This window comes from Malurus melanocephalus, unplaced genomic scaffold, assembly GCF_030028575.1.
Source record: "Malurus melanocephalus ecotype Western Australia unplaced genomic scaffold, MMel_1.1 scaffold_301, whole genome shotgun sequence".
Taxonomy (NCBI): domain Eukaryota; kingdom Metazoa; phylum Chordata; class Aves; order Passeriformes; family Maluridae; genus Malurus; species Malurus melanocephalus.
The window spans coordinates 477,154-503,800 of record NW_026623533.1 but is presented as its reverse complement, the minus strand read 5'-3'; the positions used below and the strand labels follow the sequence as shown (position 1 = coordinate 503,800).

Sequence of the window (26,647 nt, the reverse complement as noted above, 5' to 3'; positions counted from 1 at the left end):
TTACAGTTTATGATAGAAGAAAACAAAATACTATTTAAGTATTAACCACAAATACATATTTTGTGAGACTTTTTAAGACTCATGTCCACATGCAGGGCACTGCTGGTAAGCACTGTTCAATTTACATTATATGCCAAATTCCATCTTTAGGCATGCTAAAAACAACATTGCAGCTATGATTTAAAAATTAAATTCATGAATTCATTAGCCTTATACATCATTGAAAAATTCTATTAAAGTGTCTTTGTTTTAAAATAGGGCTATTAAAACACCAAGAAATTACAAGACTTAAGTAAAAGTAACTTGTTATCCCCTGCGCCAAAAGCAAAACCCCTCTTTTGAATTGCCAGCTTTTAAAATCAGATTTAATAATCTGCAGGCTCAAGATCAAATTTACGTTGTGAGAAGAAAAATTAGCTCTTTGGCAAACTTACAGCACAAAATGATCAAAAAAAGCATCAGAACAAACTGCCATAAGTCTAACAAAGCATAAGAATTATAGAATTATTTTCTCCTCTCAATCAGTATAGTAAAAGAAGGGATGGCAATGGTCAAGAAACATCCCACTGAACAATTTTTTAACAACCACTTAAAACTTTAAAGCATGTCAGTCCACCTGTTATTGCAATCATCTATCCTTGCAATGCAGCTAATTGGGAATTAAAGTCTTAAATTCTTTCTGTTAAATGTCCTCAGCTGTTCTGAAAACCTATATTTGTAACATGAAATTCACCACAATTAAGCTTTTAGCCCCTATACAAGAGCAGCAGAATGGACTTCAAACATCACCTTGTATAGAGGACAGATCAATGTTCCTAATGCAATACACAATGCAATGCTCCTGAAGCAATATAAATTGCTCAATACAGCCCCTCATGTTGGTGTCACTCTAAGCACAAAAGAAACCACATGTCCAAACTACTTCCCAAAAGCTTAAATGTTCACATAGGTAATAATTTGAGCTTCACTCAACTCCTTGAAGGAGCTACCTTATGGAGAGGAGAATGGATTCAAGGAGTTGAGCAGAATATGCCTAGGTAGAGGAAGCTCATGGAATTTGGATGTTACTTGCTTTTTGAGCACAACGGGCAGCAATGTTCAGCAGGAATGAATGTTATCAAAAGCTGTTTCTTTAGATCTCTACAAATACGTGGTTGAACCAGGCGTTTGACCTACAGTATTAAAAACTAAACACCTCTTTTACTATTAAGCATGACCTTTGTTTAAGATATAGTTGACATTTTGTGTCAAAAGCGAACAAGTTCCAAGATTTTATTCCAATAGCCTCAAGGAATTTAAAGCATACACGCTAGAACCTTTGGAAAACTCATATATAATTTTGTGCAAAGGCCAGTGATGCCAGAAACACCAGTTCTTAACATAGATTTATCTAACTTATGTCATTTCAAAAGAACACAAGTTTGTTTATAATTCTATTTACTGCTATAAATCAAATACCACTTTACATATGAAAGTGGGCATTGCCTACCACCTCTTCTCCTTACCAGTAACTGTTTTTTTAAACATGACTTTTTTAAAGTGACATTGACCTTTATCATTTTTTTAACAGAATTTTTCAGAAGTAATGTGTGCCATGGTGGAAACCTTTTTCAGGACCGCATTCCTGGATGTGGAGTCTCTAAAGTAAGGATCCATTTTAGTGCATAGAACAGAAAGACATTTCAAAGATTCTTCATCATGTAACAGAGAAGAAAGCATCATAGGTCAAGCGAATGAATTTGAGAATACTTTCCAGCTGAATCACCCAGAATTCATTTGACCTTGAACAGAAAAGTCCATCCAAGTAACACCCAAACACAAGTATTTTCCTAGAATGGAAATTTTAATCACCTGATACTTTAACAACTGCACCTACTAGATACTAAATACTGCATTAGAGGGTTAAGTAAAGAGACATCACATCCCAGTGAATGACATGGTCCAAAGCTGAGTGAATTATGAGACAAACTAAAGCTGAAGATAAGCAGAGAAGCTTGTTTGATATGCACCGAGTAGGAATGATGGAATACCTCTTTACATCTGTGGCAACGGATACTGCAAGGAGAATCTTATCTGGAATTCTCACTTGGCCAGAAAATGTGACAACTTACGAAGCAGGCTAGCAGATTTCCCATTAAACAAATACTCTAAAGACAAAGTAATTGCCTATGAAATACCAAGGAACAGCAATTAAATTTTCTAGCATCCAAATCACTTTCTTATCAATAAATGTCATAGGACAACAGTGCATTAGTGTCTCAAATGAGCTTGTTTCTTATTTCAAGGAGGAGTAAGGATTGATGATAGCACTTAAAACAGATGGAAGAAAATAATGATAAACTTGTCATGAATGAGAATAAATTCGGCTCAGGAGTAAATCCAGTTTACTAATAATAAACTTTCCTAAGCAATTAAGAATGTATCTAATGAAGAAACATGGCTTTGCATCTTCCTCTTCTCTTTGAACAAGGGTGGTTATAGATGTTCTTACGACTGAACACTGCATATACAGTCTGACAGAGTCCTTGTTTAATGCTGAGCAAATTATTCAACTTCAAGATTAGATGCAGTCCAAACCCACATATTTTTCGTTTTTAGAATGTTTAACAGAAGACTTTGACCTTAATATTTCTGTGCCTCAGCTTCCCATCTGCAAAATACAGATAATATCACTCTCTCATCTCACAGGGGATTTGTGAAGATGAACTCAGTCAGGACTTCGAAGCATGTTGATAATATAGTGATAAACACCTTACAATCATTACAAGATAGCAAATAACTCTTTGGACACATAAACAGTAACAAAGTTTTGGGGGAGCAACCAAAACATTGACTAGCTGCTGATTATACAAACACTAAAGATCCTGTGCACTCAACAAAACGAGAGGTCGTGCACGAAAACAGTACAGGATGACGTAATCCAAGACTGTATATAAGCACAGGGGAGTAAAGTTGGTTGAAGATGGGAGAGGAATCCTAACTCAGGAAAAGCTTTTAACATTAGTCATAGACACCTTAACAGCTTTCATCTCCTCAAAAGTATCAATATAAATTTATAAGCAAATATGTGTACATCTAAATTTTCAAGAATGGCTTAAAATGGCACTCTACAGAGGTGGACAAAACCCCAGACACTCCGTTATTCTTAGTTCACCCAGCCTGTTTCTGGACAAAACTGCTTCCAGTGTATCCTTAGCTCACCTTTTCAGAGAGTACTGCTTTCCCAAGGCTGCCTCAGGGTCCTGCTGACGGATTGCTCTAATTGCAGTTGGTGAAGTAAAGAGGGCAGCTACTTCATGCTCTGCTAGCACACGGAAATAGGCACCAGCATCTGGTGTTCCCACAGGCTTCCCCTATGGAGAGAATAATTTAAAATGTCACAGGATAAAAATACCTGATAATTCCTTGACAGTTCAACATTTGAACATGTAACAGTAGTAGTAGCACAGCAACAGAAGCAATTTCAAGTAAGACTTAAAAGGAGGCTTTGTTAAAAATAATTATTCTGTGAGTGTATTCACTTGTAGAAATAAATTCACAAGCTTTGGGCTCCATATACTAGTTACTACTTAGAAAACCAGGACAAATGGATATGCAAATGAAAAGATACAAAGAGCTGTTGCTGCACTGGCAGCAGAGGGAGTCATGTACCTTGAGAAGCAGTATGGAAAACACCTACACACCCTCTGAACAAGGAGTCTCTGGACACAGTGGTACTGCAGCTATACCCCATGCAAAGGCATTGTTTTTCTTACCTACTATTTTTTCTCAGTTCTTGAAAAATTTCCACTTAGCTGCTTACAACTGGCCTCTTGGAACCTTCATGCTACCCTACATGAAGCCTGGAGAGATGCTGAAGGGCCCCTTTTCTATTTTAGTGTGCTACCAGATTGTGGTCTGGTTTGAGGTTGTTTGTTTTCATTTAAAATGACATATTGTCTTGAGTTGAGGGGCATAGCCAAGAGAATTGTAAACAGAAGTTGTCGGAGTCACCATTTGTCAAGCGTCGGGAGAAATGCACGACCACAGAATGACCTTGCAAGTCTCGTTTATTCCACACGCAACCACGGCTTTTATGCCCATGCTTTCCAACGGTAATCAACGTTTACTTTAACGTTCCCTAACGATACTAACAGTAACTAACGTTTACTAACGTTACATAATGCCTTTTATGGCGAACTCTGCTGTTACAAGTCTCTCGAGCTGACTCCCTTATATCATTAGGTTCATTGCACGGGTCTAGCCGTCACGGGGGTCCACGGGACAACGGCCTCCTGTAACTGTCAACTGCAGCTGCCGCTCGTGGCCAATGGCAGCCAACTGCTGCCTCCAAGGTCAGACAGTTCCAGAATATTCACAGGTCCCTTATCCCGCAGCCAAGCCCCAGAAAGGCTCCCCACAAGAAGTAACCATTTATGACAAACTGTTCAATGGTAAGTAATCCTAATAAAAAACAATCGAGAATACTTTTCTGTGGTGTTGAAAATCTAAGAAGCAGTCAGCATAGATTCATACATTCACAATGCTACTATATGTAATTACCACAGTGCATGTTCTGAAATTGAGAGGTTAATATAGAATGAGTTTTAGCTCTACAGGTATCACTGTAACATTTCCATTAGAAAGGCCACACTCAGAAGATGATCTTTGATAGAGCACACAAGCTGAGACACACACTTCCCACCGCAAAAATGGCTTCGTTAGTACCTTATAAAGAAACCACAAACATGTAAAAAGTTTTTCTACTGAAATGTCATCATCTTTTCTGCACTTCACCAGTCACAAATTCATTCACCATCCTTGTGCAAATGCAAATTTGAACAGATTCATAGGCCCAGTGGACAAAATATAGCATACAAAACTCTAATTAATACTTTTCATTTTACCAAGAAACAAAAGGAACAGAGGCATTTAAATACCTTGACAGAATTTACAAAATTCAATATTCTTATTCTGATAATGAAATAACATAGTAAGTGCCTTTATGAAAACACATACTAATCAAGTTAGTTGCCCAATCCCAATACGATAAGCAGCATGCTGACTGCAATGAAGGCTCACAGAAATTCATCCCTTTCCCTCCCTCCCACCTGCCCTCCATGCTCCTCTATTCCCCAGGCTTGCTCTGCATCCAGCTGGGCCTGAACATTGGCAAGAGAACTGATGAACCCTTACGCAAAGAACACAGAACAGCCAAGGCTAGATACATACCATTGGTTTTGCTGTCCTACAGTGAGATACTGCTGCTGGTGAGAGATGTGCTCAAAAAGAGGAACACCATAAGAGATTTTTAAAAAGAAGAAAAAATAGAATGCACACCTTATAAGTCTTTTTTTTTTTTTTGAAAGGAAGAAGCAGGCAGTGAGAAACAAAAGTAGAGAAAACAAATGAAAAAAAATATTCTCGGCCCAAGTAGAAGAATAGTATAATCAATGTCCAAACCCTTCTTTTTACAATTAGCTTATCCTCAATTACAAAAAAAAAATGCAAAATTACATTTGCTGAAAAAGTGTTATGTTCTTTTTTCTGTCAGATATCACAGAGTACCCAAAGAAAACTCTTTTGCCAGACTGTCTTGAAGGATCACCCTAGCGGACTTCTTCATCACAACTTTCATGTTTTTTCATGAACCTATTTGTTCAAGTTGACATCCTCTCCCKGTAATGCTCACTATACCTGCAGATCTGTAGGCACCTGGTTAAGAGTTCAAACTCACATCACTAATGCTAAAAAAAATTGTCTCAGACTCAGAAAAATGCCAAATTTCCACGAGTTGCCCTTCAAATAATTATGTAATTGAGCAAGCATCAATCATCCTGGATACCAAAACACCTAGCTGTGAAGCAAGCTGAAATTGGTTAGTCTACCAGTAATAAAGTAGGCTGTCACTTTTAACCAAATGGAAAAGTCCCGAGTCCGTAAAAGGGCTATGTCTGGCCCTGAGCACACCCACTCCCTCTCAGGTCCCATTTCACACCTGATCCCTGCCTGAGCTACATCACAGAGATGCCTGTGCCTCAAACTTTCAGCGTGAGTCTGACAGCATCTTCCACACAAACTGTTAAACCTGCAGGAGTGCATGGTAAGCATGCAGGACTCTGATATATAGGTGGATATTTATGTCACAGGTAAGCTAAAGCAGTTCAGGTTTGGAGTTAACAGATACAGGAGAACACTAAATAAAACACAAACAGTAGAAAGAAGAGAAAATTAACTTGACAGTTGATAAAAAATATAACCCAGAGAATAAGATATTCATTTAGGAAAAAAAAATCTGGTACAGCTGTAAAATATTCTTACTAATTCTGTAGTAAAACTTCCCAGATGTCTGATCAGAGTCTAGCAAATGCATAAACAAAAACTGACATAACATGTGAGACTGAAATGGTTAATGGATCAAATATTGTTAAGATCACTGAAGGACTTTGCCCACTGTAGCAGAGCGTGCAAAGGATCAACTGTTCATCTGGGACCACCAAAGTCCATCCTGCCGAATATGCCCCCTGATGGGAATCTGGACTGTGAGTTAAGCCACCTGACAAGGATAAAGGTAGCGCTATTGTCCAATTACCTCAGGTCTACAGAGAAGTAAACCAGGCTGGGAAAAAAGTATCAATCCAAGAGAGAATAGGTGAGTTTTTTGGGGCTGTGCTGGTAAAACCTTGGGGCCATACAAGAGAGAGAGAGAGAGTGAACACCTGCCACCATGGGACAATCACATGAGAAAGCTATCATGTCTTAGATGGGGTCATAAACCATCAAAGACTCCCAAAGTGCCCCAGACTCATTCCTCAGGCCTTCCACCAGAGGACTGCACCTGATTCAAAGTTTTGCAACAGATCCAGAGTCTGCTGCATAAAACAGTGCAAAACTCCCTCACAGGGGAGGCGCTTGGGCATTCCCATGTACACCTGAATGTGTATTAAAACCTATTGAACTCTATATCTTGTGGGACCCCCACCACAGAGAAGACCAGAAGAGGACAAAGAGGATGCTGCTGGATCCACAGTGGGGGTGGGGTGGTGACTAACTTTCCACTTAATCTATCTTTTCCCCTTCCTCTTCTCTTTTTTTCTATTCCTGTCTCTCTCTCTGCCTCATATTTACTGATAAATAAAATCCATACTATTCACTTTGGCATATGGTTTTGTTTACAGTCTAATTCATCTTTCTAATAATCAGATTATTACACATAAGCAGGCCATATCTGAGACAGTGCAAATTAATTTCAGAGCCCAAAACCTACAAATAAAATTGCCAGAGAGAGTTCTCATTTATTACACAAAAAAATTTAAGAAATACTGCAAGTTTCCACAAGAGGCTTATTACCACATTGCTAACTTTATTTTTAAAAGTTAGCAATATAAACAGTAAAGCACATAGTAATTGAATTCAGACTACGCTGACAGACTGCTGAGTCAGCTGGGGGAAATAAGATGTTTCCACTGGATTTCTGCAGTCATCAGTTCAAGACTTGTTGCTATTCAGTATTTGCATCAATACTGGAGATGAAAATTGATTTTAAAAGTTACTGGCAATAATATCTATGGTTGACAGGAAATTAGAGCACAGTAAACGTGAACAGGCCAGTCAGAAAGAGAGTGATCTGTCTCATCTAATTTAAAAGAGAAAAGAACAGACACTTCTATCCGATGTGAAGATTCACATAGAAAAGATTTTCTTTTAATAACCACTAAGAGACTCTAAGCAAAAAACATACAAACAGCAACATCTTTCTAGAAGCACTTAGATTTGCCATGTAAATTATGAGATGTTGAACAGCTAAACAAACTCCTGAGGCAAAATGTGCTGATGGTTTATGATTTCATACATGATTATGAAAAAAGATTCACAGAGAGCAAGAATCATCAATAGGATAGAAAAGGTCTTGTATGGAGAAAGTGAGAAGCCACCAGGACAGATTATCTGAGGAAAGAGACACAGAAGAAGAGCTATAATAAATATCCAACAATGCATGAGTAAAAGTGCATCAATTCCCTTTCTGTCTGACCCCTAACAACAAGGGGTTCTTAAACTAATGCTAAATCCAAAATTATGAGGGAATTATTTTTGTGTAGGAAATGTTGTGCATGGGACTCATTGCCACTAAAACCTGCTGATGCCAAAGCATACACAAAATCCTGACATGTCAGGATTTAAAAGAATACAGAGGCATTCATCCTTCTGCTGGTAGCCTTGSTGCCAAACCTCCACCAAACACTTGAGATGACATGCCCTACTGAATCCATTCCACAGTCAGCAGGAGTGATGGTAGACTGATTACAACACTGCCAGGCTTCAGAGACAGTTTTTGTATGTAAGCTGATGATACTGGCTTACAAAAACAGCAAGAAAGGYTTCATGTCTCCAAGAACTGTTCCAAAGGTGAGTATTTTCAAAACTGTTGCTGTTATGTATCCTGCAGATTGGCTGCAACTACAGGACTCCAGGGAGCTTTATGAGAGACTCTAGGCACACAGATGTCTTGTTGTGTGTGGGACAATAGTTAATTCTCTAAACCACAATTTAATTCTCTAAACCACTCAAATGAAGTCCTTAATGCATGGTTCTTGACAAGTGTGGGTATCATCTTCCTTACCCTTGCTCCAGTTCAAAGTCCCAAACACTGGAACTACAATGCTTTTTCCTGGTATCACAGGATCACAAGTAGCAACTAGACTTTATGCCACCCTGTTCCTTACAACTTGAAACCCCACTAGCAAGACCAAACCAGAATTGACTGTGAGACTTCAGGTAACTTATTTTTTACTAAGTTTGTCATGTATTGGAGAAAAACAACAAAAGACAGATTATTTAAAACAAATAAAACAAAAATTACTCTTGCTTTTGTATTCAAAAGAATTCATCACTTTTTACACATTCCTGACAAAGGTGTTAACAACTGAAAGCATAGTTTCCATTGTAATTATTAAAATAACAAGTTGCCACTTAAGTAATTTAAAAAATAAACAAAACACTTGAAGTAGTGAGGCTTTGAAGTCAACGCAGTTTACATTCAATAGTAGCTGTCCACAGGCAGAAGGAATGTGGTGTTCTTCCCCCATGATTAAACAGTACACTGATACTAACAGGACATAGTACTCCAAACACATGATTAGGCAACCGTTTAGGAGGTTTCACAAAAAATTTCTGAATATTCACTATTAATACAGTCTTCTGAGCAGAGGAAAAATTATGCACTATTCTCTTTGCAAATATTTTTATTCGTGTGTATACAGACACCTTCCTTTTCTTCCTATTTTTAATTCTCAAAAAGAGGACACTTATGTCATTAATACTGTCTAAAGCCTTGATTAGTGGCATTTTGGAAGGAACAAATGGGAAATGTACTATTTCTGTTTAACAATGTTCACATCAAGAGCAAAAAATCACAAAGGAGACACGTAGGCCAACACATCATTAACTCTAATTTTTCTTTCATGTTCACTGTTAAAAAAATAGGACTGGTACTCCTTCTGTTTCCTAAAACCAATAGTTGAAATGCAGAGGTACAATAACAACAATCACACTGATCCCCATGCACTCACACAGAGCAAAAACTTCAGGGTAAGACAACTATGCAACAGAAAATGCTGAAGGACTCCTTACTTCATCTGATTCCTTCTTCCCTAATTCTAAGCCTGCTAGAATGAAAACCCCTCAATTGCAGTGATTCTCTTCTGACCATTCATGCAACAATTTTAATGTCATCTAGAACGTCACCAGTGTTCAAAAGCAGTCAGTGTAACACTGTACAAGCTTTTTGATTAACTGCAAGCACTTGTCAATTTTCTTAGGCTGCTTTCCTCTTCTGCTTAACTATTCCGGTTGTGCTGAATTAACCCCTTTAGAATGAAGAATCTAATTAACATCTATTAGGCACTTAAACATTATTTCGACTATCATAATTTCATACTCAAGCTAACAAAATATTTCAGTCTATAAATGTGCATTTSTGCTACTGGATGAAGATTTTGCTCTTTCTTATTCAGAAGATCCAGAAGTTAATCATGGTCCCCAGTCTTAAAGTTCAGTGGGATATCACTGGGGTTTTTCCAGACAACCTAGAAAATTGAATTCTTTTGTAACAGAATTAACCTTTAAAAGGATTAAAAATTATTTTTAAATATTTTTATTATTTTGTTTCTATTTTTTCTAGCATAAGTAGTTTATATCTTTGTCATAGGTGGAGCATGCATGAATGCACTTGTGTGAGGACTTTTTCTGCTCCTTCACTGCAAACAGTCATCAATCCATTGCAGACTGAGGATTGGATAGAGTGGGATGGGAGGAATACTGCTGGACATTTATATCTTGCAATCTGGCAAATGTTATGCAATTATTAAAAAAGAACTGATCCCCAGCACTTCTCTCTCTGTCCTCAGTTTTTCTCTCTTCACATGCTTCCACGAGTAATTCCATCCAAAAATATGGCTAATTCAATTATACCAGTTTCCAGCCTGCCACATCCTTCCCTTTACGACTGTTCCCAAGTATGACTAGGGGCAGAGAAAAAGATAACATATTACCAACAATCACTATCTTACACACTGCATTTTCAAAGAAACATTTCAAAGATGAGGTATCATCCTCAATGGTATTTGTTGCTCAAGGAGCTGACTGCAGGGCAGGGACAAGACCTGCTTAGAAGTACCAGTACCACTACACCACTGGGTAGGTCCCTAATACACTGCATTTAAGATGGTGACTGGGCTTTTGTGTGGAATCTAAGGAGAGCTGGGATGGGGCAGGTGGTCTTTGATGGAGCTTGTTGCTCCACAAAACTTCCCTCACAGCCCACAACCCCTGGAAAATTGTTTCTCAAGGCAGAGAAGCTCTCACAGGCAATCCAGAGATGCATGCTACCTTTTCACAGCTCTGCAACAAGTACCCTAATTACATGAGAAACCTTCTAAACACAGTCCCTCACTCAATACATGCACAGAAAAAGAGTATGCACACTTATTCATGTGGGCATCTGGACCTTCTGAGGCAGAGAGGGGATGTTCCTGCATTTTGTCTGAAAGGGTCCTCTAGGGTTACAGGCACATTTCATAGAAATACTGAACCATAAAAGGGCCTGGGTTGGAAGGGGCCTTAAACATTCATCTAGTTCCAACCCTCCTGCTGTGGGCAAGGACACCTTTCACCACACCAAATTGCTCACAGCTCCATCCAACCTGGCCTTAAACACTTCCAGGAATGGGGCACCCACATATAGACATGTATAGTGTTGTAGCACACTTTTGCTCAGACTTTTCTCACGGACTGTGGGTCCTGGAACTAAAGATGCTGATGTGCTCATGATCAGTGGGCTTTGTGGAGTGCTCTCCCCTCCCCTGAACATCTGCTCATGACATCTGCAGTAGGGGTACACACACCACGGCACATCTGAAGAATGGTTTTGCCACCTCATCAAGAACACGGTCTTCTTCTAATTGCAACTAATGCAGCACTACTTGTCAACCCGCTCACACTGCAACTGGTTTGACTTTGTTAACAGGGTGGTGTGACAGGGTGTTAAAGAAGCTTTTGGGCCTTTCAGAGCACATGCTGTCATGGTCCAGGTTGCGCCTTGCTCAGTATTCTGGAACACCAATGCCATAACTCTCACTATTACAAAATCCAGCAGTAGGAAAGAGAAATAATTTATCTTCCTCCCTCATGATTAGAGATAAAATTAACAATAAATTCTGAAAAAATAACAGTGTGAGGCAGCATGGTTACTTTTTTGAGCAGCAGTCAGGTTGGAGCAGGCCACTCTAATAGGACTAGTCTCCTCTCCACCCCACTGAGTTTCATCCCCTGAAGGAAAGGACTAAGCCCCAAACATCATCTGAGTCTTGGGTCCAGCTTCCTTGAATATTAGAAAGGAGAGAAGTCTCCTTAGAAGTTCTAGTTCCAACCATATAGCTCTCTCAACTGTGGGGGAAAAAAGTGGCCCCACAAGCCCTGATTCTGAAACTCAGCCAATTATTGTGTGTGACTGAGGCCTGGGAAAAGAAAGGGATATTAACAGCCTACATGGAGGAGGAATGCCGCATCCTTGGCTACTGTTGAGAAAAGAAGATTGGAATGTAGAATTGAACGCAGGTGGCTGGAAATTATAAGCATTACTAATACTGTAGCTTTTGCAAACTCACCAATTATGTTCTGATTACTAATTAAACAGCTGTCTCTTAACCAATGTATGTTTTACACAAATGTATACTCTAGTTGCTAAAGTGGATAAAAGAGGCTTGTCCCACAATAAAGTCCTTCTTTCTCTCTGTTTTTTTCGCCCACCTTTTGTGTGTTTTGTATCTATTCTTTTTTGTCGCTGTTTGGCCAGCAGTGACACTCAACTGTATCCAACTCAGATCCAGTAAGTATTTTTCATCACAAGACATGGAAAACACAACACCCTCTCCTAATTCCAAAATAAAGGTAGTGTAATCAATTACACAGGTATACTTCACCGTCTGTCATTTCTAGTGCTGTTTTTTTCAGAATTCTTTACGCTACAGACCATCACCCTTCACATAAACGTACACAAGGGTGGTGAAGTAAATTTTCCTTTAAAAATACTGTAATAGGTGGGAGAGTATAAACATTGAAGATACAGGTACAATTTAAACATCTAAGGCAAGAAGAATAGACAGGCATAAATAGGATCATCTGGATCATCAGTACTGAGGAGATGCTGCCTTTTCCAAGGAGGTTTTTTTAGGACTGGATCATACCTCATACAAAACTGTAGTATTACCATGAAGGAGAGGTCCATAGCAAATGTAGGAATGACCAACAACCCAGCCTAAATCAGAAGCTGCCCACCACACCTAAAATTAAATATAAACATAATTATAGTTAGGAGTTATAAGAGGCATCCAAAAATATTTACATTGATATTTAAATAAAATTACCTCACCAGGTTTGAGGCCATATACAGCTGACATGGTCCAGTTTAGCATAACTGCATAGCCACCTGTTGGTCTGACAACACCCTAAACGAGAAAATTTGAGTGTTTAAGTATTTAAGATTCATATTTGGAGGGTACAATTGTATTGCTGTTTTCAATTAAATGTTAATGTTTCAGCAGCAATAGAATTAGAGTTGTCTAACTCCAATACTCCTCACTTAAGAAAAGGATCTATTCCAATAAGAACATACTAACACTTCCACTAAAGAAGTAATTTTGGAAAACAAACAAAAAAACATAAAATAAAACAAACATTCAGAAGATAACTAATAAAGCTAAAATTCTGTCATACAAGTTGGATATACAATTATTTAGTCAATATATGCAGAAAAAAAATAGGAAATTAAGTATTTACCTCACTTAAACTGTACCATCTAAATGCTAGGCATATTTTTAATTCATTGCCTACCCTCTCTGGAAAAGAGAAGCACCTGAAAAGTAGACAATCTCTAAGACAACTGGGGTGAGTTACTCCCTGAAACATACCTTTCTGCCCTCTTTTTAAAGATGTTTTGGAAAGTTTACTATCTAGCTTGAAGTGCACGTATGAATGCTAAATGAATACCATCCCAATCTTCAGCTAAAAGAGGGATTTGAAAATTAGAATGAGAGATTATCAATAGCATCATGCACCCTGGTAAACTGAAAACTGGAAAATCATTAACAGCAACATTTTGGAAATATTTCGCAATATTAGTATGATCAATATACATTTCATCACCTTTTAGCACATTATTCCTCAAAGAAAAAAATTAAGTAAACTATGTTCTGGTGTCCTGAACTAAAATTCAGATGAGATCCACTGGACCAAAAAAGCATGCACTGCACAGACATTACAATGCAGTTGTCTGTGCTAGGCATGGTACATTCTCTTTAGGTACTTAATAGAATAAAGCAGGCACTTTCAGGCCTCATCCAAGAAAYGTAGGCCTGCAGAGATACCAATCTCCATTTTAATGAGTTCATGTAAGACAAAGAATGGTTTACTTTCCAATTCACCAATTTCCGACAGCAGATTGCCTTTGTTCAACTCAGCTTCTAACTTAGCCCCTGCTCTGAGATCAACAAAAGGTTTATGAAGGTCATAACCAACTAGTTTTACTTGGATGACCATTTAAATTAAGTTTCTTAAATGAATAAAAGAGTAATTTTATTCACTGAGAGTGACTTATTTGTAGCTTCCTGCTAGTTGAAAACCTCCCTCTTGTAAGGGCGATTGATTCAACATATCTATATTTTTCTCTGCAGAGCCAACACAGTTAAACTTCTGAGAACTATTACCTCTGAGATACTGTATTGATACTCAGTCAAGGAAAATACCTATTGTAACAAAGAATCTTACCTTGGGCTTTTTGACAATATAATTGTATACTTTAAAACATTAAGACACTTTAATACTTTGCTTTCAAGAGCCCACATCGAAGATAAAAGCAGAAGACATTTTTCTCAGCAAAACTGATGCTTGTTGTCCCTTACATACTCAGAGATACTGAACTTTATAGGCAACATCATTAAGTAATTTTTAGTAGTAGAACTGTTGTATCCAGGGATGTGAGATACTGTCTGAATCAGTGGTGGCAAGACTACGGCCAGAAGATTATATTCAGCTTGTCTTCCATCTTGGAAAAGAGTATTTTAAGTACCAAGCAAACATTCAGTTCACTTTTAAAATACAATCCTTTAAAAATAGATCATTAAAACTAATTTACATTTAAAAGCAAACATTTTCAAAAAAGAACCTTTGTTAATTTTCACTTCATCTAAACTGCTATTTTCAGGGTATTGTGTAGTGAGAATTGTGCAGGAACATAAGCCTTCAGAACCTGCTTTGTTCCATTTAATCTCTAATRTCATTCACCATGTTTTATCTACAAGAAAATTAGCCAATATGTAAATAATGAACAGGATTAGTCAGCAATAAATGTTATCACACAAGTGACATATTAACTAATCTTGTCATTAAGTGACTATACTATGCTTATGTAAAAAATGTTAAAACACAGTACTGAATAAAAGATATTTTGATATCCTCAAGAGTTTGTATTGTACAAACATTTGAAGCAAATGCACCTTATCTTTATATTACTACTATTTAGATAAACAAACATTGTTTATTCCTAGACACTGCCTTTAAAGTAGTGAAATGTGAATAAATGAGATTAAACCATTTTTAGCAAATGCTTATCATTTATAGCACTGTGCTCTGGTAAACATTTTCAAACTTTTCAATTACTTATTTTTTCAAGGGGAACTGCAAATAGTTAGTTACAGACACTTAGACTACTGATAGTCCTTTACCTTGGGCAAACCTGTTGTTCCAGATGTATACAGAATATAAAGTGGATGGTCTGAGGGAACGGGGACACATTTAGAATGCTGTGCTTKTGCAAGCTCTTCTTCCCAGTCAAGATCACGACCTTTGGTAAGAGGAACTTGGCCCTACCCATTGAAAAATTTAAAAATTGTCAGAAGAAAACCAGATGGAACAAATAGAATTCAATCAAAAACCATGTACTATTCAAATTTTTATCTGGTACTATTAAATTTTCTGTAATCTCTCTATTGCATTACTTCTATTTAGTATTTAAAGCTTATGAATATAATGCTCACCCTTAAAATTAGAAAACAAATAGTAACAGATAGACTAAAAAAGTAAAGGCACATGCACTACACAAAAATCTGAAAGTTAACATAAAGGCACTATAACTGTACACCCACCAAATTAGGTCGTTTGTAAACAAGAACTTTATCAGGTTTGCTCTGTACCCTTGCCAGTGCTCCTTCTAGAAGAGATATGTATTCCACTTTCCTTTTTGGTTCTACTCCAAAACTTGCTGTTACAATAAGTTTGGGCTAAAAAAAAAACAAAACTATTTAATATATACATTTGCAATATATTTTAGATATGTAACTTAATAACATTTTCCATGAAATTATCCAAATAATGATGTTCAATGTATAAAATTTATCTTTACATAATTAGAAATGGGGTTAGATCAGCTTTCTAGAATAAATCAACTGTGTGAGATCCTACAGTATCGCTTTTTGCTCAGAAGAACATTAATAAGTTCTGACGCTTTATTATTTTCAAATAAATTTGAGTAAGAAATCAGTAGTATCAACTTCTTAATAGTTGCACAAATATTAATAAACACAGAGAGAAAAACCCAAGTTCATCTTAGCTCCTCCACTAAGGAAGAGTGGTGCAGTGATGTCAACAGTTACCTGCACTGTTTTGCCTTCTTCCTAATGCTTTTAATTTCATATTTCAATATTAGCTGTAGAACTTTGCTGGCTTTTTTCACAGCCTGCAATAAAAGTCAGAAGAGGAAAAATAGGAGAAAAAGGAAGAAGAAGGCAAACAAAAGATGGCAGGAAACTAGAAATACAGGAAGGGAACAAGCTAAAGTTATAAGGTGCATGAGGAAAATAAGGATAGAGTCTTTCAAGAGATGGTTGTAGGATTGAGGATGCAAAACCACTAAAATCAGATTTGTATAGTTCTGGGGCTTTTTAAACTAATTTCTGTTTCCAAATGTGGATGTCACATCTTTGTCATTAAATTAACCACATGTTTTCATATAAGATTTCCTAAATCAAGAAATCTGCATATAAGCTATTCTGACAGGTCCAAAGACCCACATTTTTATTCCTTGTTTTTCAGGAGAGAAAAGTTAGCATCAAAAAAACTATGTGTTAGAACATACTTTACTTGGAAAAAGMTGAGTTCAATCTCCTTTGTTTTGAAGTTTTAGAGGTTTATTTATCATACGCCACTCAGTTTGATCAAGCTCGTTTACTATTTGTATACATTAGCATAAATCTCATTAAGTAGGCATAAACCACAGTGCCATAGTTAAGGCCGTACTAAATCCAGCAGAGAAAGCACAGATTAAATTGTTTTCTTATACAATAATAAAGCGTTTCCTCTCCAAATCTGTCATTCAGGAAAGAGCCTTAATTGGTATGTATTCAAAATAAAGATTTCAGATGCGCTTTAAAATTTCAGTATTCATCAATTTTCTTTTTCAGAACGCACTGATTTAATAAAAGATGATATGATACAATACAATGCAATTAAACTTAAAGTTTATCAGGAGGCCACCCTGAAGTTAGACTGTAATAAATACAAGACACACAGTTGTACTCAAATATTAAGATGAAAGACTCTTATCACTAGTTTTATAGTCATGAAATGAAGTCACCTGTGCTCATCAAATGCTTTGTATGCAGTAAAGACATCTAAAAATAACCAGTACTAAATTAGCTAAGGTGATGTACTATCCAAGCRAAGAAGCATCATGGATCACTCTGTCCAAATCAAAGTCCCATACTGGTTTTAACTCCTCTTTTTTACCTCTCTGCCTACTGGCATCATTTTCCATGCACCTCTGCTCCCATACTGCTTTTATATACCCATTTCCCACCTCTTCTGCGGCTCCATGTAGTGCTGTATGTTAAAATTAGATAGAAATATAACTACTTTGAAGAAAAAACAGGGTGAGTTCAAGGGTCTGCTGGAGAAGAAATGACAGAGATACTGAGCTATAGAAAAAAAMCACATTATGAAGTAAAAATGAGATAAAGCAAGGCGCAATAATAGAAGGGATTGGTACAAAACCAACACTTCTGTTGTAAATACTCCTCCTACAAATTCTTCTATAGTTTCCAATACTACTCAAGTGATGGAGCTGACACTCCTGAAGAATGGGATTCCATCCAGAGGAACAYGGACAAGCTCAAGTAGTAGGCCCTTAACAACCTAATGAGGTTCAACAGGGCCAAGAGCAAAGTCCTGCACCTGTGTCAGGGAAACCCTCCAAAAATCAGTGGACTCTGGGAAATGGAGGGATTGAGAGCAGCCCTGCTAAGGAGGACTTGGGGACACGGGTGAATGAAAAGCTGGACATGTGCAATGCTTGCTGCAATAGGACAAAGTAAGGTTTTAAACTAAAAGAGTGTAGATTTAAACTAAATATAAGGAGGAAATTTTTTACAATGAGGCTGGTGAAACACTGGCACAGGTTGCCCAGAGAGCAGGTAGATGCTCCATCCCTGGGAATACTCAAGGTGATGTTTGACACATTCACGTTCGACACCTGATAATGAAGATGCCCCTGCTCATTGCAGGGAAGTTGGACTAGATGACCTTCAAAAGGTCCCTTCCAATTGTTCTATGATTCTGTGAACCTATCTATTCTTTTGATATTACAAATTGCATATTCCCAGACTCAGGTGAAAGGAAAGATAACAAAAAATCCGGTTCTCATGCTCTGTATCACTTCATCACAATTCACTGCAGAATGCCTGTAACTGCCAGCAGCTGACACAAGTAAAAATTATCAGATGCAGGACTTTTCAGCATTCCTGGACCTATTTAAAATTCAAGATAAATTAAAGTAATTTGGCCAAGTGTATGTACCTCCTCATAGTCACTAGAAAGTGCTAGTTATTTCTTTCACTCAGATTTTCCTATGGAATGTGAAGTTTGATCTTTTTCCACAAGAGCATCTTACAGCCAGTTTTCCAGTGCACATCTTTAACGCTTTCTAATTAATTTTACCAACACCAGGCCCTGTAATGCAACATCTAAACCAATTCACATAAAAGCTTAATAAAAAGTTAGGTTTTTGTGTGACTGTTTTATTTATTCAGCATTTTTACCATCTATCACAGGTACTTACAGATAACCTCAGTAGTGTGCAATTCATTTATCATGAAAGCTTTATCATGTTGAAAATTAGGGCTTGCTTTGAAACTTAGACTGAGGATGTGCCTGTCTTTACTCACTTTTTCACTGTACCAAAAATCATCCATAACACTTAGATCTGCCTTTTAAAGAAACCAAAAGGCAATGTAACTCAGGATTTAATCCACAACCTGCAGCTAATAACTCTATAGCTAACCCTTCAAAATAGTTTCTATCTGACCTTGGGTAAACACTTAAAATTCCTCTTTTTTAATGGATGAAGCAAGGACTATGATTATTGTGTTTTCTCCCTTTGTTCCCTGGGGAAAAACCACTGGGATTAATTAATTAAAAATTTCAAAATATTCTAAAAGTAAGCATGGTAGATTATTTGGATTGTAGAAACCTCCCTTTTTAAAACTTCTGATTTTATCTTCCAGTTTATTTTTCCCTAATTCTATGAGTTAACATCAACTTTCATAGCTTGTTTAAAAAATGGGGAAGTGGGAAGAAAAGGAAAACTAGAGAGCTTTTGTGAGTCTTTTTTCACCCTTCCAATCAATCATTTTGGCCATTTTATTAACATCTGTATTACAAAATCGAGGAAAGGAGGGGGAATGCATTTAACTTTCTATTTACAGATATTTATAAAATTGAAGCTTCAGTTATCTGGAAAGAACTTCTGTACACAGAAATCTAAGTGAAAGTTTCAGGAATCCTGAGGACTTGACCCTTACACAAAATCCTGTTCTGGTTTATATGTCTAACATGATTCAGTGCCAAAATGGCTACCACAGACAGTCTGAATCATTCACGTCACTAATCAAAGTGACAAAAACCTTCTCTTTTTCACTAGTAGAAAAAAAGATTGGACCATTCCAGGGCAAACATTATTAGCTGGTTTGAAACTAGTGCATACACAAGGTATTAAGTAGATTAGTCTAGTATTATTTTCATTTCCACTAACATAGATTTCATAATGATTTATAAACGTGCTCAGCTTGTGCTGAACACTTCTGTTGCTGCCTTTAAAGCATTCACCTCAATTAATTACATAATCTGCTGTCACTTATTTAAGGCAACTGTTTCCATAGCTGCCCTGACTCATGTAGAAATTAAATGAAGTAGAATTATAGCTTGTTCTAGTTCCAGACAGGACAGGGTTAATTTTTGCAATGGCCACAAGGGGCATGGCCAAGACCCAGAGGTCATTCTATACCACCCCAAGCTATACACAGGGTGGGAATGGGGATGGGTCCCTTCCAGAGGGTATAGTGGGGCAGTGCCAGTTCTGCATGGTGAGCACTCACATGTGAATCATTTGCCTCTCCTTGTACACTCTGTTATGAATATTGTTGCTGTTATTGTTCATTTATTTCATTGCTGTTTCTAGTACATTGCTCTTATGTCAATCTGATCTTTACCTTTTAGGCCTCCGATTCTCCTCTCCATCCCACCACAGAGAGGAGGAGGGAGAATGGGGAGTGAGTGAGCGACGTTTGGTTTGGTGTGATTCAAGTGGGAACAATAAATTGAGGAATACCATTCCTAAACCACGACATAGCTGAGAAAATCTAATACATCTAAATATTAGCTAAACCAATGAAATCATTAAGGGCTGGCAGCATTTTCCTCATACACTTGAGGAAAATGCTGAACAAAAGCCAGTATTACAGTGGTGCTTCATAAAAAAAACCACTGAAAAACATTAGAAGAAAGTACACTCTATACAGACAACAGTGTGTTAAACTCCTGCTCTTGTCCAAGGGGTTTGCTATACAAGTATCAATCTCAGCAGAGATGTAGTACTTTGGTCATATTGCTACAATAGGTATTATAAATTAATTGAAACTGTGTGCCACATAAAGAAAAACGCTATCTCTGAAAAAAAAAGAAGTTTTGACATTGACTAATTAAAATAACCAATCCAATGGTGTTTGTTACTCCAAACAGGTTATTACCTTTGCATGATCAATGCGAACTGAAAGCTCCTTAGATGCAAATCCACCAAAAATGAGGCTATGGATGGCTCCTATTCTTGCACAAGCCAGCATACAGTACACTGTCTGTGGAATCATGGGCATGTAAATGACCACACGATCTCCTTTCTTCACACCATGTTTCATCATGACATCAGCTAACTTGGAGACCTGTACTGACAAAACAATCATATTTAAAATTTTTCCAGATCTGCTGTTGCCTCATTAAAAAACGACTCTGACACAGCCAACAGATGCATGACATCATAGAGACAAGACAGTATGATAAAGAAAGTTGATGTAATGTAAATTGAGGTTCAATAAATTTAAGACAATTTTCTTTTTGTAAAAAAACCACTAATATGTTTTTCTTCTATAAAATAAAAATGGAAGGAGGATAATTACTGTAGTCAGTACAGCCAAAAAGAAAAACCAATAGCAATGTCCAGCAAATTTTTAAACAGTCTAACCACTCTTTCTTTTATTCCGGTAACTGTTTATAATTCTCAGTTTTAGTTCTTAAGAATGAATGTAAACTGGGCATTTCACAACACAAGTTCTGTCCTAACTAACTGATTTTGAAACACAAATCGACATGTAGTAACATTTTCTTTATTACAGTGTCATAAGCTTCTTAGAATCTGAGACAAGATTTACCTGAAACAAAGGTAAACACAAATTCAGAGAAATATCTAGATTTAAAAATTCTTTTTTACTCTCATTTTCAGATTCATATTTTTGCTGCACAGAAACCTGAAGACAGACTACGTATGGCAGCAAAGAACTGGAACTCCAGAAATGCAATAGACTGATCAGCCGCAAAGCCTCTGTAATGCCATGAGAAAATATTTTTTACTTTGACAGTACACAATATTATGCCACAAAAGCAGTATTGAATATTTAATTACTATGCCAGGATGGACAATTTACCACATAGYAAGTTGGGTTAGAGTGAGCATGGGAGCCCGTTACAAGCACTCTGCAGCTGTCCCAACCTGCTTGTTGTGGCATGGAAATGTGCCATATTCTGAAAGAAAAGCTTTCATTTATGTTATGTAAAAACCTGAGGTTTTTTGAGAATTTTTTAAAAATTTTTGAAAAAGTAATAATATTCAGTCCTAGAATCCTGATACATATACTGAAGAGGACAATACAGCATTACTCACTGCTCTCTTCAGTGGAAATATATATTCAGACTTTCATTAACCTGAGACAGTAACATCCAGAAGCTCCAGGTGCATCTGCTCTGTCTTTGCCTTAAATGAACAGTTCATCCATAATCAAACTTTGTATTTCTACACTTCTCCCCAAGGATTTGAGAAAATGGAAACACAGAAGCCCCAAGCAGGCACTTCTGCATAAGAAGATAACTGTGTAAATTCCGTTTTCTGTAAGCACTGCATAAAACCCTGCTTTTAATTTTAACCACAAGAAAGAACATGTTTGTAAGGCAAAGTCATAATCACTCCAAGCTTAAAACACACACAAACTAAGGTATCTATATAATTTGTATGGAACAGATCTCTTATCTTAAATATTACTTATTTTCAAGAGAAAATATCTTTAAGGCTAGACATATGAATACCATATGAAGCTTATATGCACTATCAAAACTCAACAGAAAACAAAGCCTGGACATGTACAAAGCTAGAATTTATTGCCATACCACCAGCATTTACAGTCATTCCTAAGCATAATTGGTGAAAGTAATTGTAAGTAAAGAGAACAACTGTACTTAAAAAGGTAAATTACTTCTCTATACTTCCTAGTGTGAAAACATTAAAATCTGCAAACAGAGCTAACATCACCTTCTCTCAAAGAAACAAGAAAGCTAATCATTATTTCCCTGCCTGTGACGCTCAAGCAGAGTGTTCCCAAAAAGGCCAGAGGCAAAGAAAATAATGAGTATTTTTATAGTTAGTATAAGTGTGGATAGTGAGCAATAAATAGTTAAACACGGTGGACAAGTATTGTTATTCATTACCATTATTTCATAAATAATTACTGATAATTATGAACGGCAATGCTTGTCTGCACTTAATTTCCCCACCCTACAAGTGTAATGTCACTGAAGACAACAGTTCAATACAATACATGAATATCTATGATTTTCCGTGTGCCCTTTCCCTCATCCTTCTGACAGCCAAGGAACATTTGGACAATGTAATAAAACACTGTCTCTATCTCCAACTATTTGGAAGATAGGAACATTATAAAGCAGGTTTGCCCTTCAGATTGATGTGCTAGCCCTGAAATATCCAAGCAACCACTCTTTCTAAAAAAAAAAAAAAGGAAAGGGAAAAATGAGTACTGACATTTCATTAAACTGTTAAAAGCCACGATATCTTCCACTTTATTACAATGTGTTGTCATTTATGAATTACATTAAGACAGTGTAGTGTACTTTATCACTCAAAAGCTGACATGCTATTTCTCCACTTCAAGTTTAAGACTGCTCTATCGCTTTCATATATCAGACACTTCAGTAATAAAATCACTTGAGATCAAGTGATAGAATAAGAAACTCAAGTAGGCCTTTAGCTTTGAAGATCGGAACATAAATTACACTTCTATCAAATCCACATACCCAGTGAGCATGGTTTTACCCAGTGACCAAACAAATACTATTGCTGTGTTATCACCTAAGGTTTCTAAGGAATTCAGTTCTGAAGTAAACTCCTAGCAGTTACTAAAAGCAGTTTTCATCCATGCAAAAAAATCCTCTTAAAAGATATTAAACCAGAAATCCCACACAAAATGCTCAAAAGAGGAATTCCAAACTCTCCTGGGCTGAACAGTGACTGGGACATAAAAGCATAGAATCCTTCAATGCAAGCTAAACCGGAAAGGAATGTTCAAATATCAAGAGTTCCTAAAATATCCTGAAGTGCATCTCATGGTGCAAAAAGAACCAGCCACATATGCTTTCTCTAAAGTAAAGGCAGCAAGTCACCTTATACTGTTCACATTTCCACTGTATCCTTTTTCCAAGACTACTAAGTAAAGTGCTCCTTTCTAATCCCCCACTTCCTTCACTCTTCTGTTACTCTTAATTTTTGTTTCCTCTTTTTTCTACTGCTGTTAAAAATTTTCCAGCAGATGCACCACCCTCTTGTTAATGTCAAGACTGCTGCAGTGTGAGAGGGCTGACAAGTTATCCTGCATTCATTTCAATTAGATAAAGACCAGGAGGTGACAAAATCATTCTTCAGACATGGCATGATGTGTGTGCTGCCAACCCAGAAATCTTGACCAGATCTTCAGGGCAGGAAAGCACATTCCCACTGATCATCCACAGCCACTTACACCCTTGATCCCAGGATCCCAGTAGTTCATGAGTTTGATCCTGGAGTAAATTATACAACCTGCTACAAAATCCTGAATCTTCCTATTGTGTGATCCACGGTAGTTATCCTACATAATTTCTTGTGAAACCATCTATAAACTCCACTTGTATTATTAGTATAAGCCAGAAAGATATCCAGCACTTCAAGTGATGATCTCTTGTAAAGACATTTTGAACCAGCAACCTCTCTGGAAAGACATTCTCATTGCAATATCAGTTTACTAGCCAGACAGACTACTGAACATTCATTGGATGTGAACAGCCCAAACAATGGTGTGATCACAGGTACACAGTTAAGCTGTTTTAAATTGGAAAAGGAACTCAGGAAAAAAAGTCAGAATGTTTCCCTTGCCATCACCAGGTTCAACAACTTTGGTCATAGGCCTGATTTGCACTCATAATGATCTACTTCAGCAGGAAGTCTATTCAAAGTGACAAAATATAAAACCTTTAGATTCACTGAGCAAACTGAGAACAAAGTGACAAGCAGTGACTGAGGGCCAAACACCCACACTGCACAGTGGTTTTGGTAGATCTTTTCTTAAAGTCTATCCTAGATTTGTGAGATCCATGAAAAAAATGCCCCAGCCTACATCCCTCCCATTTTCAGCTGATCTCTTTGTTTCCTTTGCTATCAGGAGTCCAGTAGCTAGCAAATAAACTAAATTAAATTTATTGTACAAGAGTGTACCAGAAAGCTTCAACAGATGAGCTATTAATCTCAAATACTGCCTTTCACTTTTATTTGCTTTTGATTAAAAACAAACTGTAGAGAACACAGAAACAGTATTTAGATAGGACTCAGCCTCCAGCAAGGACTGCTACATAATCAGAAAACTCAAATCAGTTCTTCCATTTGGTTTGGCAATGCTCTGTAAGAAGAAATGTAGATGCAAGGATGTGTATGTCAACTAGTAAAATGTTCTCACTTTGCACAAATCTGCTACATTCTAAGAAAATTAAAAACACTTTTAAAGAAATAAATTTAGGAGACTTACTGCAATATTAAGCTTAAAAAGCAGGAAAAAGGCTATTTTTCAAATTCTTTTAAGATTAAATTTCTGCCAAGCAAGTTCATGTAAGATAATTTACATAATTTACATTAAAGTGTTGTATTACTTCATTAAAATAAAGCAAGTATTATATGTAATGTATGTGTAGATTGATTTCATATGTACATGTATGTATATATATTGTGCATATTGAAAGCAAATGACAAAAAATTGTATCTATAAAATTGCAATTATACTCACTATATATAATTATAAATAAAATTACATAAGAAGCTGGACAATTTTAAAGTCTTCTGACTTCTTAAAACACCAAAGCTAGTTGTTCCAGTTCCAGCAGACTGTATGTTATGTTGTTTTCTAGGCTTGGTAAGTCAATAGAAAACTGGTAAGGAGTAAATGTTTTCTGTATTTTCATTAAAAGATAGAATGCAGAACAGGTTTATAATTTCTTTGTAGCCGTATGACTCCTCTTTTTCTTGCAACAATGGAATAAACCTGTCACAAATTGAATTACTGTATTATGAACCTCATTTCACATTTTAAACCATAGGTTCACATTACTCCAGACACTACATGCACATCTTAAGTAAAGTGAGTGTGTCATATTCAACACAATGCATGTGGCACATTGAAACACATTAAGAAAGAGTCTGACTCCARTGTTTCCTTGTACTCAGTGTGAAGTTCAACTGCTACATGTAACAGGAAGAAAAGAGCTAAACAAGGGCAAAACTCCAGCTGACAGCTCTGTGAGAGCTGAGAACCTTCAATGGGCCAGACTGCAATGATAGCAATAACCCATGGCGAGGCAATAAAGACCACCTTTATTCAGGCATAAACCTGAACGGGCTGATGCAGAATTGGGGATTCACAACCTCAGCAGGGGTAAGCTACCTCAGCCAACAGGGAAGTCAAAATCCACAGACCTTCCAGACAGAAGCGCCATCAGCACTCCCATGATAGCTTATACAGGGGCAGGTGAGGCAGCTCTCTTTTGTGTTCCCCCAGTTAAATTCCGTTTGGGCTTACAGTCAATGACGTGCAGCAATAGCCAAGGTACACACTTCATTTTTATGGAACTGTATTCTTGCTCATCACAGCAACTGTCAAGAGACTAATGCTATGCTTAATCTTTTAAATAAGATCTGTTAGGGGAAAAGAAAATGAAATCAAACACAGACAAGTTAAAAATTCAACCAACCGGGAAAATAAACCTATTAAMCTGTAGAAGAAAAAGAGGAAATAGAGAAAGTTCAAAACTTATTGGATGCAGCATGACTTGGCAGAAATAATGAAGCTTATATCAATAGTGAGCACAGCAAAAGGAATAAACTAGCGAGGTAGACCATTTCTACCTCTGATATCTACCTACTGCCCCTTTTCATTGACAAGATTATTCTGAAACATACCTGTTCAAGAAGTTCCTTATACGTTATTTTCTCTTTGGTATTTGTTACAGGACTGTCATAAATAATGGCAATTTGGTCTCCTCGTCCATTCTCAACATGACGGTCTACAGCATTATAACAGATATTCAGCTCTCCACCTACAAACCTAAAAAAGAAGTTTGAACTTTGTAATGGCCAGCCTTCCAAAGTAAGATGAACACTTTTTCTTTGGTTTTTTGGCTTTTTTTTCATTTTGCATTTTTCTTTTGTGGT

At 37.0% G+C, this 26,647-nt stretch overlaps 1 protein-coding gene across 1 annotated transcript in view; it reads right to left on the bottom strand.

The window, feature by feature from the left end:
• ACSS3 (acyl-CoA synthetase short chain family member 3) overlaps window positions 1-26,647 on the bottom strand; it is a 70,761-nt gene that overhangs the window by 35,133 nt on the left and 8,981 nt on the right. The window contains exons 2-8 of the mRNA XM_057377134.1: window positions 26,396-26,540; window positions 20,610-20,798; window positions 15,678-15,812; window positions 15,258-15,398; window positions 12,903-12,983; window positions 12,723-12,818; window positions 3,202-3,353 (exon numbers count right to left, since the gene is read on the bottom strand). Of these exons, the coding sequence (XP_057233117.1) occupies window positions 3,202-3,353; window positions 12,723-12,818; window positions 12,903-12,983; window positions 15,258-15,398; window positions 15,678-15,812; window positions 20,610-20,798; window positions 26,396-26,540 (939 nt within the window). The remainder of the gene's footprint in view (window positions 1-3,201; window positions 3,354-12,722; window positions 12,819-12,902; window positions 12,984-15,257; window positions 15,399-15,677; window positions 15,813-20,609; window positions 20,799-26,395; window positions 26,541-26,647) is intronic.